Source organism: Semicossyphus pulcher, unplaced genomic scaffold, assembly GCF_022749685.1.
Source record: "Semicossyphus pulcher isolate SPU_LCO1_2020_fin unplaced genomic scaffold, fSemPul1.0.p SCAF_18, whole genome shotgun sequence".
NCBI classification, from domain to species: domain Eukaryota; kingdom Metazoa; phylum Chordata; class Actinopteri; order Labriformes; family Labridae; genus Semicossyphus; species Semicossyphus pulcher.
This window is the reverse complement of record NW_027211691.1, coordinates 15,738,046-15,755,322: the sequence shown is the minus strand read 5'-3', so window position 1 is coordinate 15,755,322 and position 17,277 is coordinate 15,738,046. Positions and strand designations below refer to the sequence as shown.

The 17,277-nt window shown below is 41.3% G+C and overlaps 1 protein-coding gene across 1 annotated transcript in view; it reads right to left on the bottom strand.

Annotated features, from left to right (window-relative positions):
* Window positions 1–17,277, bottom strand: part of vipr1b (vasoactive intestinal peptide receptor 1b) — a 46,995-nt gene that overhangs the window by 14,311 nt on the left and 15,407 nt on the right. The window contains exons 4-6 of the mRNA XM_069667147.1: window positions 5,730–5,830; window positions 3,620–3,717; window positions 284–416 (exon numbers count right to left, since the gene is read on the bottom strand). Of these exons, the coding sequence (XP_069523248.1) occupies window positions 284–416; window positions 3,620–3,717; window positions 5,730–5,830 (332 nt within the window). The remainder of the gene's footprint in view (window positions 1–283; window positions 417–3,619; window positions 3,718–5,729; window positions 5,831–17,277) is intronic.

Sequence of the window (17,277 nt, the reverse complement as noted above, 5' to 3'; positions counted from 1 at the left end):
ATTATTCTAAACCTTGCCTTGATTCTATCCTTGCAACACTGACTGTCAAACATCTGCACAACACTAATCCATCTTTCCATCCCCGGCTGAGCTGCGGAGATCTCTCATTAGGACGCTTGATGCTGTTAATTAGCAGCTCTGCGTTACGTCTGCGCACCCTGTGAGTCACGTCCTCTTGCTGAGCTTCTTGGAGACTTTCACGGCTCAAGGACACCAAGAAACCCCGTGTCGTTCATCTCCAAACACCCGCCACAAACAGCGGCGTCTTGGATAATTAACTCACCGAACCCGAGGAGCAGTTGTCCACCTCCCCGACCTCGTACAGGACAACATCCTTGACGAACACAGCGATGGCCTTCAGGATGAATGACACGAACAGATGCATGTGGATGTAGTTCCTCGTGCAGTGGAGCTTCCTGGGACGCACAGAAAGAGATGCAAGGATACAGATCAAGACGAAGGCGGACACAATTCAATCAAGAGGGCCTTCATGCCTATTATCCAATGTCCTTGGAGTTAATAGCTTAAAATGACAGATAATAAAAGAACAAGTTAATCATAATAAGGCTCATTAGTTCCCTTTATCATGTGTGTGGGGTCGTTGGTGCGTATGGTTTTGTGTGGATTACCAAATGACCGATCAGAAATCCTCAAGCATCAAATTTTGAATCTTGACATCCTCATAAAGAAGATAGCATGATTAAGGAGAGAGGGGCACAAATGTCGGCTAATGTGTAAAGACTTAAGCTGATGCAACACGTGCCCGATCCCTAAATATCGCTGCAGGGATCTTTAAAGTTTCATTTGACAGCCGAGAGAGCTTGTTCACATTCTGTCACAGCATGTGTGGTTATCCAGATTTTATTCTCACTGTTAATTACGGCATTCCAAGGTTTCATTAAATGAAGCTTTCTTCGGCTGCTACAGCTCTTTAAACACCTATGATCCCTTCAACAAGATGTGTCACCACAGGTCGTACATTTCTAATCTCTTTGTTTTCATTTATTATTTATCACCAGCAAATTACGTTGCACAGCTAACAGATTTGGCATTAACACCTACTCTATACCGAAGGCGGTAGTGAAACCAGAACTGCCAGGTTCCCTTAACCTCATTCAAACCCCATTAACATTTTAACCAGACTTTTGGTGGCTGCATTTGTCTGACGTGTCTGAAATAACAGCAGGGCAAGAGGGAAGAAAATGCTGTAGAAGCTCTTAGAAAGGAAAGGTAACACTTTAAAAAATGGGACATTTCAACCGTTAGAGTCTGTTGACATTTTCTTTTTCATTCACCATCTTTAAACACCGCCATATCCCGTACTGTGTTCCGTTTCATGTTTACTTCATGTGCTGTCTTCAGTTTTGTAGATCTCTCTGTCTTAGCCTTCAGTTTTTGCATCGTTTTGCTCTCTCTCGCTGTTTTGTCTCTTATCCTTCCTCCTCCTTCCCTCTGTAAACAAACCAACGTCAACATTTTCCAGACTCCTCATTTTCCAGAGGATTGATAATGATAACAGTTAGTCCTCTAGACTGTGTGATTAGAGCCGCCGCATCCCTAGCAACAGTCTGTTCTTCATAGCAACGGTTTGTTATTGAGAAATAGTAGACCTCGGAATGCCGTAATTAACCAATTAGAATCAAGTACATAGTTGCTGTTATGAGAATGCCACACCAAGAGGCAGTGATATAACCCAGTCATGCAAATAAGAGAAGGAAAACATGTGTGTGCAGTGGCCTCCGTAGTGCATCTTGAGGCCTCTGTTCCTCAATATAGTGGACGAGTAACTATAAGAAGTTCTGTTAGCATGGTAAGAAGCATCACCTTTTTTTGTCGCGCCATTTTGCAAGGAATGTAGCCTCAATTGTGACGCCTCACAAAGTAGATAACGGCGCACAGCCTGACATCATTTCCCTGTCCACGCGTCTCCGTGGAAACTGAGTTTTGTAAAAGTCTTTACCCTGACCAGAGTTTTAAACCGTTTTCAGTGACGAAACTGAAAGCTATATGTTTGGAAAAACACCTATGTATATGACATGGCCTTACACTGTTCAGGAGCCTCTCCCAGCTGTCATTGGGCAAGAAACGGGATACATCCTGTCAATCACAGGGCTGACACATAGAGACAGACAACCACTCACATTCACACCTACAGGCAATTTTTAGAGTCACCAATGAACCTAATGAGCATCTTTGGACTGTGGGAGGAAGCCGGAGTACCAGGAGGTTAGGAGTAGGGATTCAAACCAGGAACCTCTGGAACTGCACCGCCATGCAGCCCACAAAGGTGACAGACACTCTGCCTAGTCATAAACACCTCTTACTGCAGTGGGCCACTTAGCTTTGTTTGCTGCCCACTGCTCTGTCAGAGGTGCTCTGTAGGCTCAGGGCTGTTGGTTACCATGATGTCACACTTTCGCACATTTTTTTTATCATCCTGACTTTGGTCCCAACAAAACTCTCAGATGTCCAAACCTTCACAGCTGGTGCAGTTTTTGGTGTAAAACATGAAAAGTAGATCAGATCTGTGATTAAATCGGTATCACACAGTGTAGCTGCAGGGACAGACAACAGAGGGACGTATGAAAAACGCCAGCAATGTTCTACAAGAAGTGTTTCCCTTCCTCTCTGTGGCCCTGAAAACAAAGGAGTTTGTATAGAGTAGAGCACTGACTGTTGAAATGTGGGAAGAAAATACTTGTTACGTTAAATTACTTAGTGAGTAACTACTAATGAGCTTAGAAATTAAGGAGATGAAGCGAGCACAGCGAAAGTGCTCAATTTACAGTGTTTTCAGTGCAAGTAAATGCAGCACAGAAGAATAAATACAAGCACAAATCTATACCATACTTCCTCTTTTAGACATGTTTTATCTTCTTGTTACTTTTCTGTATCTTAAAAGTTGGGAACCACCTAAAGTAGAACAACTCTGACAATAAAGAAATTGCGCAGTATTATGCAAGTTGCACACGCATATGTTGTCTGTTCATCGTCCTTTAGGGTGAAGCGTTCGCCATTCTTCACATCAAAACTGTCATTGCCTCTGAGGATGTTACGATCAAACCCTGAAACACGTCAGTCACTTTAATCCCACCATACTTCAGATGTTTAATCTCCAAACGGCCGCAGATATGGGCCATCAAAGGATCTAAACACAGAGGATGGATGAGAGGATCAAAAAGTCTGATTGATTTCATTCTGAACGTTTTTCTTGTTTTTTAAAGTTTAACATAAACCTTCTATTTCTTCTCTGCGCACATCGGAGGTCATTAAATCCCAGTTCAAAGCATTTGATGTGTGACACCGAAACTGTCATGTTGTCCCCGTCGTACGGCCCAGTAGGACTGACGTCAATGTCAGTGTGCTTTATGGTAAATAGCTCATATGAAGGCTCCACGCAGGGGTCCTGAAGGGAGGCCTGCTTTTGTTCTTTTGTTCTTAACTCAATCCTTTTATCCTTTTTCTGAACAGCTGGCCACATGAGGCCAGGAAACAGGTTTATCCAACGGGAAGTCAATATTGGAACTCAAATAACACATCCTTTTTTAAAAATATTTCTCTACCCACTATAAGAAAAAAACAGCGGTGATGTGTGGTGTCTTTCTGTATCTGCACGCACCTGAAGATGCAGAGAATCACGATAGCTGTGATGAGAGAGATGAGGGAGACACTGTGGCCGATGGTGTAGCCGATCTTCACTTGCCAGAAAAACTTGCCCTAAAGAAAAAACAAAAACCCGTAGTTAGTTAGTGCTTTTATAAATACTACAGTTTATACTTAACATATTACGATGTGCCTTAAAAAAGCCATGTTGATGTCGCGTAACAACATTCAGCACCTCTTCTTTCTTAATCTCTGAATTGTAGTAAAAACATTGTAATCCAGCAGGTTTAGTTAGTTAGTTAGTTAGTTTCGTCCATAAACTTTTTGAAATCAATACAACCTCCTCTGCAGATGTACTCCAAGCTAACGGCTAACACAGTGACGTAGCATATTGTGGTTTAGAAAGCACCGGCTCCAGCACATGGGCATTTAGAGGCCTTCAGGGAAGCTTCACAATGTTGTTGCAAAGAAAGCGCATGCTTTGTGTTTGATGAAAATGTAGATCTAGAGTCGTGCCTCCTGCGGCACACAGAGGTATCAAGTATGCAGAAAGGCGGACATAGAATTCCTTTTAGAGTATTTCACCAGCCGGGTCCCTGCTGTGCTCCTATGTGGCATACTAATGAGGCTGAATCAGACAGACAGCAGCAAAGTGAAAGCTTTTACCACCCTGTAGTGCGCATCCACTCTTCACCCTGCTCCACCGTCATCATCAAACAAGACTGGCTTTCTCTGCATTAAACTGAACAAGGATGAACTTACTCCCTTCCTGACCCTGAAGGCAACATGAATAACCTCTAATGACTCAAAATGCCTGAAAACAGAGGCAGGAGATTCGACAGACTCGACTTTGTCAGTGAAAATCAAGTGTGTTTTGCTTCAAAGACATGTGCCTGATATGTTTATATAAGAACTCAAAGAAAGAGTTTAACAATCGCTTATTTGCCGTTCTTTCAACTTCATTAATTCCCTCGTGCCTTTGGGTTTAAAAGGCTAGAATCAGTATTTTTATTATTACGCTTTGCATTGTAAAATTAGATACTCCAAGCACCAAATAACCAATAAATCTCACTGTTAGCCCTGTACTGATTACTGGCTAATGTAGTGTAGCATTTAGCAGCTAAATAGCCAGACAATTCATGTGGTGGTGTGGAGTAGGGCATGCCTGTGTAGAGGCAACTGTTAGGTCAGAATTTCGCCATATAAAATTAATAGGTAATAAAGTTTGAATTTAGTTTGTAAAAATTGTTTCTGTTGCCCAACGTACCCCAGATATAGAATAAAACTAGAGCTAGCATGCAATTAGCTAAGCTGCATTAAGTAGAAGAAAGCTATCTCCAGTTATAGAATGGTACCAACACCTTTAAAGCACACTTAAAACACTAAAGAGAATGTAAAAAAGACAATTCATGTTTTCTACAGGAAGCTACGTTCAATAACTTTGTTAAAGCTAACAGGCGACCATTAGAGACAGAAACTTTTCTCTTTGAAACCCAAAGTAAAACCCTAAATTGCCTTTTCACATACACATTTTGTGTTCTATTTAAGTAATTTTGGGTACACTGTGATAAGTAGTTGGTATTAGTGAGTTTACTTTTCACCTTTTGACTGTACCAGGCTAGCCGTTTCCTGCTTGCAGTCTTCGTCCAAAGCTAGGCTAAGCTAATCACTCGCTAGCTACAGGTACAGCACACTTAATGGGTACATTTTCTCCTAACAATCTCTGCGCTAAAGAGAATAAGCAAATTTCCTGCAATCTACTCTTTAAATAAATACTTCCTGGTATTTCTCAAGCTATAAACATTTTAATCGCTAATGTGAGACAACTTTAAAGGGTTACGCCGCACATTCAGTTGTGTTACTTTTAAATAAACCAGTCAAGAAAACTATTTAAAAAAAGACCTTATGGAGGTGAAAAACAAAAACGAGTGAAGCACTTGAGTTGTGAAACAAGCAATCAATAAAGCTGTTTTCCTGATAGTGTAACAACACCCACCCACAGCGAAAGGAAAATACGCTCTACTTAAATTCTTCCCGCTCACTGGCTCCTGTGATGGTTTCACACTGTGCTGCTGTGAGTTCATTCACAACGGGACCATCAGGTATCTGTTCTGCAGTTTACTCACATCATCACTGGTGCCGTTGATATTGTACCCACAGTTCATGGCGATGTCAAAAGGATGCATCTCAGTCCAGCCGTCTGCTGTGCAGGTTTTGGAGAGGTTACCTGGAGATGAAAGACAGAAACGGGTCATGACCACCCAGGAAGTGGATTTCTCTTTTATCTGCTCAGAAAGCTGGTAGATAATTCAGTCCAACGCTCTCCTGTGAGACAGAGTGACATTGTCACTGACCCGGCTTCTTGTACCACTGCAAAAATACTAGACAACCTCCTACTCTACAAACTCCTGTATGACTCACTCCCACTAATGCGAGCCATTATTGACTCCTGCATTATCTGAGCCTGCAGGAGGTGCTTGGCTGTTACAGATATTGACTTTCTGATCCTCTTCTTGTCACTCATCCAAATAAAGATTAACGAGCTTAGGCCAGCCTGGTTAGACAAGCCCGTCTCTTACAGTAGAGGTGCTGTTTACGTAGGACTAAATAGTTTTCCCAATAGCATCGTAGTGACGTGTGTAATCAACTCAAAGATCGTCTTTGACAACAGAGGCTGGGATTTGCATCCTGAGCAGGGGCGTGTCTAGTCTAGTAGTTAAATCTATTTTATTCATTAAGGTATTAATCAGATGTTACATTCCTTTGTGTAAGTTTTTGAATTTAACAAGACTAGGTCAAAACCTCGTATGTGGCTGACCGCATCAGGTCAATGTGCGCTTTTGTGGGCAATGTGTTACAAGGACTGTCCTTATGAGGCCGATGACAACGTGTTTGAAAGCAGGTGTGCGCTGCGGATGTAGGTGAGGAAAGTGGACGAGTAGCGGAGGAGCAGCCCCGCCTACTCCCTGAACACAGTATCCAGAACTGTATAGACAGAGAGTCGCGTCAGTGGAGGTCCAATGTGCTCCATGATCCGCCATTGCAATTTCGCAACTCTCTCTCTCTATGGCTGTGAAAGTACCGTCAATCAGTCAGTCACATACAGACCCATGTGTAGGGCTGACCCCGGCGGTCAGCCAACAATAACACAACAGAGTGGCAACTTATAAATCTATCATTATATCCATATTATTATTTAAAGCCCCCCTCCAGTGAAAATCAAGTGTTTAACCTTGTAAACATCTCCATGTGGTGTTCTTCATGTGCTACAAGACATATCAGAGACAACATCAGCATCATCTCCATGGCTGGGCCTGTCTGCTTTTAAACTGCAGTGTACCAAGGACAGGCTGAACAACACGTTTTCAGATTGGCAGGTTTGAGAGGTCACAAACCTAAGGAGCCAATCCTGTTAATGGACAGTGTGACGCTATGCATATCATAATGTTCAACCTATGGCAACCACTTTGGCAATGCGCTAGCCAGCTGTAACTGTCGTCATAATTTTTGCAAACTCACTACTGACTACTAACGTTAACGTTACTACTACTAATTACTACATTTCAAGCTCGCTAAGTTTCAACAAGTTGCCACTAAACGATGGCATAGACGTGTTTTGTTTCGCGACGGGAGGGGTCTTGCATAGTGGGCGGGGAATATGCAGATTGGGAAATTTTAAATGAGGGAGAAGGAGGAGATGCCTTGGGAGGATTTTGCAGAAAAAACAGATCAGACACAATTTATTATTTCAAGCAGAGCATTTTAAATGTCTTAAAACATGACTGGAGCTGCTCTTTGACTCAAAAAGAAGATGCTGTAAAAAGTAACAAAATAAAAATTGCTACATTAAAACGCCACAAAGGCTACGAGCAGCCTGTTGATAGACAACCCAAAAAGTCGGCTGATCCTGAGCCCTGTGTTGGGTTAAGTTTAGGCAGTTAGAGGTCTTCCATTTACGTTAGTGATGTTGGCTTTAGTTTGAGGTTAATACAGTGTGTCTCTAGCTTTAAACCACTGTAGTCCTTTATCTGTATTTAACTAAGAACCAAATCCCAATTATTACCAAAAAAAAAATAGAATTAAGCTGGGTTTTCTGTATGAATAGATGATTGATTGCAAGAGCAGATGTTTAGATTGTTAACTATTAAATTACCTAGGGAACTTTTTGATTGAGAAATTCGGTCTCAACATATCTCTGCCTGCCAGTTTAATTACATTAATTAACAATAATTCCTCATCATTTTGATTAAAAAACTGAATCCAAGCAGTTTTATGCGTCTTTGCTGTTGAGTTGTACATAAACGTAATGTTAACAGTAGCAGATTGTTGAGGAAAACTTGACAGGAACTCAACATTTTTCACCATCTTCTTTTAAAGACCATCTGTGTTCAAGGCTGCATTCAAAAAGCAACATATTCAGACAATTCTGAAAGTTTTCTGTGGCATTGAACAAGTTAAGAGGTTTGTGGCTGAGTCATCCGTTGTGCCGGAATAAAAGATTTTCTCTATATTCAGTGTTTAATTGTTCATTTCTTTCTCTATATCCTTTGTTTCTCCTCTGTAATGATGTAGGCCGTTTAGAGTCATGTGACCTCTGATGTTGGGGCAGTTATTTCCTATCAAATCCGTCTATTACAATATATTCTGATATATTTTGCTAATTCATTAGACTGTGCCCTTATTTTTTTATGTTGCTGACTAAAACAATCGGTCGCAGAGTCAGAGAAAGACATAATTACTGAGGCATTACTGTAAGAAATTATTATTTCCCTTTTGAATTAATCGCAGGTGAACTGTGCTCTGAGAGGAGCCCCAGAAATAGTCTGTTATTTGTTTCTTCATGGGTTTTACTCATGGTTTATTCATTTGTGGGGCACCAGAGGTTCACGTCAACAGCTTAACCCAAATGAGGCCTTAACCTCAATGTGACCGAGAGCCGAGCTGCAGTCAGAGGCTGGTGATGTATTTGAGCGTCATGCTGGGGTGATGTTTCTGAATCCCCTCTTATTTCTTCCAGCAAAGAGGTTATTTTTCTGTGCTGCTTGGCGGGTTTGAATGACATGTAGGTAAAGGGTGCAGCAGGGGCAATGGGAAGAACCCATTCAATTTTGGAACAAGCAATAATAATGAACAGGCTGCAATGTTCATGAAGTGTTTTCTTTCATTCTTTACACAATGAATGCAAAGCTGAGATGATGCTTCAGCGAAGTACAAACATATATTGGAAATATATTCAGACATAAAATGTCCGATAATATAAGACTGGATTATTGGCCTTGGAAGAGGTCTGCGTTCTCTTATCCAAGCACTTGAGGATGTGAAACACGCAAGGCACAAGTCTCATTTCACCAACATCCTCCACCTTCCGCTCCTCTCACCAAAGCACCTTTCAGAGGGTTTTCGAGCACGGTACTCCAGGATAGCGCGGGCTGAATCCTCCTGAATAAAAAACGCCTTCTGAAGTCGGCGTAAAGTCATCTTTCGGGCACACAGTGTTCATTTGCAGCCTGGGTGCTAAACTCGGCGTCTTTTCAACAGATTTATCGCTGCCTGCGGAACATTGCAGAATAGCAAAGAGGGGAAGGACAGAGAAGCAGATGAAAGCAGAGCGACTGTCACCTGGACGCAAGGCCAGTGCACAAACGGTATATTGTAACAGCTGTAGCAGTCTTACACAGATGGCCTGCAAAAAGCCTGAACTGCTTCTCCTTCAAGGTCTCTGCATCATGCTCTGTACTGTCCTTTACAGCTCTACGAGATGAGCACACAAAGCATATTGTATTTGTGAGGCTAACTTAAGATACACACAGGTAAGGAGGCTCGGGCTGAGCAGGCCGAACCCGGACACATGTGAGTGTGGCGCCGTGATAAACTGACACACTCACAATAGTTAATTCAAGAGCAAAAGTACCGTAGGCAGGGGACGTGGTCGAGGACGCAGGAGATTGTCATTACTACCAGCACCAGCTTTCTGTGTGGATTCTGATGCAGCAGGGGCGTTTTTCAACAAGATGATGTCAATGATGATTCAGCCTCTGATGCAAGCAGCTGCCTTGACATTTTCTTGCTTTTGACAGAAGAAAGCCCAAGCGGCGCACCGTCATCGGCCAGAGCACGGAGCCATTCGCAGAGAAAAGACGACCCCACCGAGCTGGGTCATTGTAACCTCAAACAACTTCTCTTTTCCCACAGAAAGCTTCTTCAGCTGCGGCTTACCACCAAACTTACAGCTGAGGAAGAGGGAGATCATCCCAGCTGTAATAGATAGGCAGAGGAGGAAGTAAAGAACAGCTATCATTCAGTCAAGAGTGATTCAGGATAGTGGGGCGACTGATGATTGATAGACATTCATATGTCAAAACAGTTGACTGAATGTTTTCAGACGTCTTATTATTATAGCCAAACAGCCTTTTCAGACATGGTGTCATCAGCTTGCAGATGCTCAGTTGGATATTGATTTCTGTTTAACAAGTATTTGTCTCTGCCAACCTGGAAACTCGATAAGCGCTTGCAATCACAGATACACAGTTTTCCCTGATCGGTTTTCTGACATGTGCGATAGATTTCTGTTATGGATGTCCATCTTTGCACCCACAGAGGACATGAAGTCATTTTACTTTAATGAGGAAGTCACTTAAGAACTTAAGTGTTGTCTGAACTCTGAACCTTCCCTGAGCAGTAAATGCTCGGAAGGATAAAACTAGAAAAGTTTACAGCCTTATCAAGGCTCTGTGAGGCCTTACTCAGGCTGATGTGTGGCAGCCACATTGCTTACCATGTTAACCGTTAAGAACGATAAGTGTTAGCATTAAATATAAGTACAGTTTAGGCTGGAGGGAATGTAATTAGTTTTGCAGGTATTTCATCATAAAAGTGTAAAGTATTGGAAAAATAAAAATCAAAGGCAACCTCCTGAGCTGGAAATGAAGCTAATTGCCAAAAAATGCGGTTCCTCTAGTGGCCACTTGAGGCTGGTACCAAAAGTGAGTCAATCCCCATTAGGTCCCATATCAAAATGTCAGACTTTACAGCAGAAAGTCTGTACATGTTTACTGCCTGGTGCTAAAAAATATTTTGGTTTACAGCAATTTCTCCACGCATGATAACTTTACGGGTAGTTTTTAATTGTTTTTTCTTAATATAACTCACCCGTTCAAATTATATTAAGGCTTAAAACTATGCATATTTTAGGGTGAGGTCGTCCCAGTCCTTCAAACTGTCAATGTGGCTATTTCCATTTTTTCAGCTCGCTCTCCAACCAGAGTTGTGTGTGTTGGAGCAACTAGTCTGATCTTTTAGCTTTTATGGTTGAAATAACTCTGGTCAGCTACCACCACAAAAACACTGCAGAAACACTGTGGTTAACCATCTAATTAGCAAACTAATTAATCAGCCATCAGCATTAGTCTAGTAGGAAGATAGGGTCTCCATGCACCCCATGGATATATTTTTCTTACTTAGTTTTTTATAATCCTCATGGTGTCTAGTAAACAAATTTTGATGTTCCCAACTCAAAATATTGTCCGAAGGGTCTGTTTGGCAGCCATCTAGGATTTCTGACAAAAGCCAGCCAGCCAGCCAATGCCGCGGCTTGTGTAGCTCTCGTGATAAATTACAGGAAGTTAGATTGGTGTAGATTAGTGTCCGTTTACACGGACAAACGCATGATTACGTTTTCATTCATTTAAAACAAACATAACGTACTGAAACCCTGTCTATTTTCTGTCCTCTGTGTTTTGTAATGGGCCCATAGCTGGGCCGCTGATAAAGCAGCGGAGGACAGTATACCCTGGTAGTAAAGCTGTTGATAAGCTAACGGCACTGGGGAAGCTAATTTACGATAACTCTTGATAAAGCTTCATTAAACGGCTTCATTAAACCGTCACAACATGGAGAGAAATGACGGAAAGTATTTCTGTCCGTCACATTGTGTTAAATTAACTTGTATTCGTGTGTTTAGTTGAAATTCGGTCGGACAGACACTGGAGTGTAACATAACGTGATGGAGTTTTTGAATATCTAATAGCCTAAAGTGAATCTCTAATTTATTCACAACAGAAACATCAGCAATATCGGATTAAATATATTTTGGTGAGTTACATTTACCTGTTATACTCAGTTTATGGCTGCATCCCCAATGTCCTGTTTTATTGTGGTAGGCCTTGTCTGTACTTTGCTTTTTCATGTCAAATTGTCAAGATATAATATTTTGTTTGTTTTGAATATAATGCCAATACAAAAATTGATCTTTTTTTCTTTTCATCTGATTAATAATAGATTAATTGTAGAAATAATCGACAGATTAATCGATTATCAGAATAGTTAGTTGCCCCCTGGCTTCCAAAAAACCAACATGGCAACGGTCACATTGCTAAACATGAGGCCGAAAACAGAAGTCCACAAACCAATGGATGATGTCACTGGGGGTTGGTCAACTGTTGTACACAGTCTATGATAAAAAAATCTTTGCTGTGCTCGATCCTGTGGTGGATATCAATGGCTCTACCAAATTTCATCCCAATCCATCAAACATTGTAGATTTTTCACCCATAACCACAAATGTCAAATTCTTGGTGGCAAAAAATTCAGAGATCAACAAAGTCCTGAAAACATATTCTGGGGGCCGTGAACAATCAGGGCTAATTGATGGTCTTTATTCTGAAGATGACTAGTGATGAAGAGAGTAAAATGACTTTGCTAAATTATCTAAATTTGAAGGGACAGAAGTGCATAAAAGAGAAAGTACAAAAGAAATAAAGAAGGAGACAAATCGGGGACATGAAAGAGTTTTAGAAGTTGAGGTTTGAAGTTGTGGATTTAGACAGATTTGTTTGAGTGACGGGCTCTGCAGGAGAGTTTATCTCAAGCTGTTCCTGTCTCATTATATTTCCTTGAGTCTGTGTGTAAATTCCTGCAGTATTTGCATAGATTATATTGCATGGTTGCAGCACCTTCTTCTCATGAGGTAATACCATTAAACCTTCAGAGAGTCTACTTTTACATTCTTGAGATTTTATGAAGTGGTAAGTCTCCAGAAATCCCGACATCGCTCACTGAGTTTACCTGAAACCAGCAGACACCAATCTCCTCCTGCCTTTTCAGTTATGCTTTCTACAACATTCGGAACTTTAATACATTTATAATGAGGCCTTTAATTTCCCAGTTTCCATAATCTTCTGAATATTTGAAAAAGTTCTACATAACTTCTAAAAGTAGAAGTTATGTTGCTATTGGTCTGACAAGGGCGGTCTTGATCTGCGGCATCCTTACACAGTGACCCCCAAAGAGGGAACTTTACCTGACAGCCCTGTGAGTAGCCTAAGCAAAAACAACAGAGACAAAAGTTTAATGAAAGATTCGAGAAGTAAATAGGATATACATGTTGTCGTTTTTGTCTTTTTGGTTTATTCCAACATAAATTTAACTCAAAGACCCACGAAGCAGAGCAATTCTATGATTGTAGATGCAAAGTAGGTAATCACTCACAACTGATGTCTAAACTAAATGGGACTAGGGAAAAAAATCCACTTAAGTTGCAAAATGGCACAAAAATGATGAATGATTGATTTGTCTCATGTTGGAAAATTGGAAAAGATGCTGTTTTAGAACACGTTGCATGTGTTGGTGTATTGGATGAGCTCCTTATTATCAGTCGTGCCACATGTTGAAAGCACGTTTGTACACTTAAGCCCTTCTCGTACAACACCTTCTTGTTCCTTGTACAACATCAGGAGGACCAGAACGCAGCAGCGCGACTGGTCTTCAGTCAACCCAAAACAACACGTCACTCCACTGCTCATATCCCTCCTCTGGCTCCCAGTTGCCGCATGCATCAAATTCAAAACCCTGTAGCTCCTGCCTACCTGAACGCCCTCATCCAGGTCTACACTCCGTCCCGCCCACTACGCTCTGCTAATGAAAGGCGCCTGGTACTCCCATCACAACAGGGCCGCTAACTAGACTCTTCTCCTCAGTCGTCCCCAGGTGGTGGAACGAGCTACCAAACTCCTTTCAGTCCGCAGAGTCCCTTTCACCTTTAAGAAGAAGCTAAAGACCCAGCTCTTTATGAGCACCTCTGACCTTACTGATATTGATGCTATTGATGATGACAACATTGAGGGTGGCACCAGTGTCCGATCGCACTTGAAGCTCTTTGTTGGCTCTTACTGGCTTCGTTCCCTCCTGTCTTGATTGTAGCTTGTGTTGTATTAACTCTCAGAAGTATATCACTTTGGACAAAAGGGTCTGCTAAATGGAAAAAAAAAAAAAAAGTAATACTAATAGCATGAAAATTATGTGAGTCACTACAAAATAATAAATTGACTAGATAGTTACGGGTCGTAGTAAGTGCACAAAAACTCCAGATCCCATCCTGTTTGGAAGAAAATCTGTCACTCGGACAGGAATCTACAGCCGATAGTTTTGCGTCCTCCTGACTCACATTTTTCCACAGCTTGTGTGTGACAGAGAGAGTTTTTTTAGTGCTTAACCGGCGTCCTGTGCGAGCAGCAGCAGCTGTGATGATCTTTGTGGTAAACACAGCTGGCTTTTATCTGGTCTCACAGCAGAGAAGCAGTCAGTCAGCTGGTCGCATGGTGATCATTAGAGGTCCTTGTGGGTCCTAAATGATGGAGCCTTTACCTTATGATCCCGGGGAATTTGCTCTGCATTCTAATGGAACCCGATAATTTTTAAATATGACTCCTTTTTGCCTGAGATATTAAGCTTGTTTTTGTACCTTAGGCAACTATGATGGTGTACTATATACAGTCATGGCCAAAAATATTGGCACCCCTGCACTTCTGTCAGATAATGCACCACTTCTCCCAGAAAATTGTTGCAATTACAAATGCTTTGGTATTCACATGTTTATTTCTTTTATTTGCATTGGAACAACACAAAAAAGCAGAGAAAAAAAGTCAAATCTGATATAATTCTACACAGAACTCCAAAAATGGACTGGACAAAATTATTGGCACCCTCAACTTAATATTTGGTAGCACACCCTTTGGAAAATATAACTGAAATCAATCACTTCCTATAACCATCAATGAGTTTCTTACACCTCTCTACTGGAATTTTGGACCACTCTTCTTTTGCCAACTGCTCCAGGTCTCTCAGATTTGAAGGGTGCCTTCTCCCAACTGCTGTTTTGAGATCTCTCCACAGGTGTTCTATGGGATTTAGATCTGGACTCATTGCTGGCCACTTCAGAACTCTCCAGCACTTTGTCTTAAACCATTTCTGGGTGCTTTTTGAAGTATGCTTTGGGTCATTGTCCTGCTGGAAGACCCATGACCTCTGACGGAGACCCAGCTTTCTGACACTGGGCCCTACACTGTGCCCCAAAATTCTTTGGTAGTCTTTAGATTTCATGATGCCATACACACAGTCAAGGCATCCGGTGCCAGAAGCAGCAAAGCAACCCCAAAACATCTGTGAACCTCCACCATGTTTGACCGTAGGGATCGTGTTCTTTTCTTTGAAGGCCTCATTTCGTTTTCTGTAAACAGTACAATGATGGACTTTACCAAAAAGCTCTACTTTGGTCTCATCTGTCCACAGAACGTTCTCCCAGAAGGATTTTGGCTTCCTCGGGTAAGTTTAGGCAAACTCCAGTCTGGCTTTTTTATGTCTCTGTGTCAGCAGTGGGGTCCTCCTGGGCCTCCTGCCATAGCGTCCCATTTCATTCAGATGGCGACTGATAGTGCAAGCTGACACTGTTGTACCCTGTGTCTGCAGGTCAGCTTGAATTTGTTTGGAAGTTGACTGAGGTTCTTTATCCACCATTCAAACAATCCTTCGTTGCAATCTTTTATCAATTTTTCTCTTCCATCCACGTCCAGGGAGGTTAGCTACAGTACCATGGGCTGTAAACGTCTTGATGACATTGCGCACAGTGGACACAGGAACATTAAGAGCTCTGGAGATGGACTTGTAGCCTTGAGATTGTCCATGCTTTTCCACAATTTTGGTTCTCAAATCCTCGGACAATTCTTTGCTCTTTCTTTTCTCCATGCTCAGTGTGGTACACACAGACACACAACACAAAGGTTTAGTCAACTTTTCTCCATTTTAACTGGCTGCAAATGTGATTTCTATATTGCCAGCACTTGTTACTTGCCACAGGTGAGTTTAAATGCAAATTAAAGGAGCATCACACGCTTGAAATACAATTATTTCTTAAAATTTTGAAAAGGTGCCAATAATTTTGTCCAATCCATTTTTGGAGTTCTGTGTAGAATTATATCAGATTTGACTTTTTTTCTCTGCTTTTTTGTGTTGTTCCAATGCAAACAAAATAAATAAACATGTGAATACCAAAGCATTTGTAATTGCAACAATTTTCTGGGAGAAGTGGTGCATTATCAGACAGAAGTGCAGGGGTGCCAATATTTCTGGCCATGACTGTATGTACTACAGTGCAGGGTGATACACTAAGGACTTTAAGATTATAAAAAGGTATACATTCACGAGGAAAAACTCAAATTAATGAGAACACATAATCTATTTTAAAGCTCTATGACACCTTTACAGAAAACCCTCACCAATACCATAGAAGTTTCTTTGTCTTGGCCATGTTCGACTTGTCGGTGCATACATTGACAGTGCAAACTTCCTTTCATAAAACTCAAACTGAATAAATCGAGGGAAAAGCTTTTCCACCTTAAAAGGTGAAGCAAACAAAGGAGGAGCTGCAGATAAAGAAATAAAGAGAAAAAGAAATTAGAGTTGTGCAAAGGAGCTGCAATCCAATAGAGAAAGGTCGTACACGTTTTGTTCTTCACAGTGAATCAAAGTAAAGAAGGAAGAACAGAAGAATCTCAATTTAAAGTGACATTTGCTTTTGTTTGAAGACGCCTACACGGCCAAGTCTGACAAAAGACGGTTTCAGAGTGTGGTGTTATTAACTTCAAGTTTTATCCTCATACCTGCTGCTTCTTTTTAGGATGGATTTACCAGTGGAAGCTGCGTGACGTCCACGGTTGGCTCCGGTTGTGACTCTTGATTTTCCTCGCTGACGGTCGCTTTCCTTTTTAGACTGTTTGCCTTCATCTGAGCGTCAAATTTGTTCGTTTTTCTTTGGATTTTCACTTCTTGTTGAAGTTGTATCTGTAGTCATCCATCTTTTCTTTGTTTGTTCAGCCATAGTAGATTACTGTTTACTCGCAACACTTGCAGAGACAGGAAAAGCAGCCGCTTAGCTCCGCCTACCCTCTCTGGCAGACCAACCACTGCTGGCTGATGGAAAACGCGTAACTAACTGGACGCCCGTGAAAGTCGCACGATCACCATTGTGTTACCTCATTCGGCGATAGATAATGACTTAATAATCTTTGAGATTATAACTTTAATCATCTAACATTTCCTGTGACGTGCATTGTAGTCACTTTCACATGTATGAATTCATAATAAATTTGTTTGAAAGACACAAAATCACGACCACATGATCAGCGAACATCTTTGCAAACACAAAAATGAAATCCTTTTATGTTTCAGCACCTTCGTAGTTTACTCAAAGATTATTAAAACTGTATCAGATTACTTGGTCAGACTAACTGTTGTAAATAGATAACATACAGGTTCAACTGACAGGTGTTGTAAGTGAACAAGAATTTCACTATAAATAGAAATTTAAAGGTCTTACTTCACTGTCAGAACACAATCATAGCG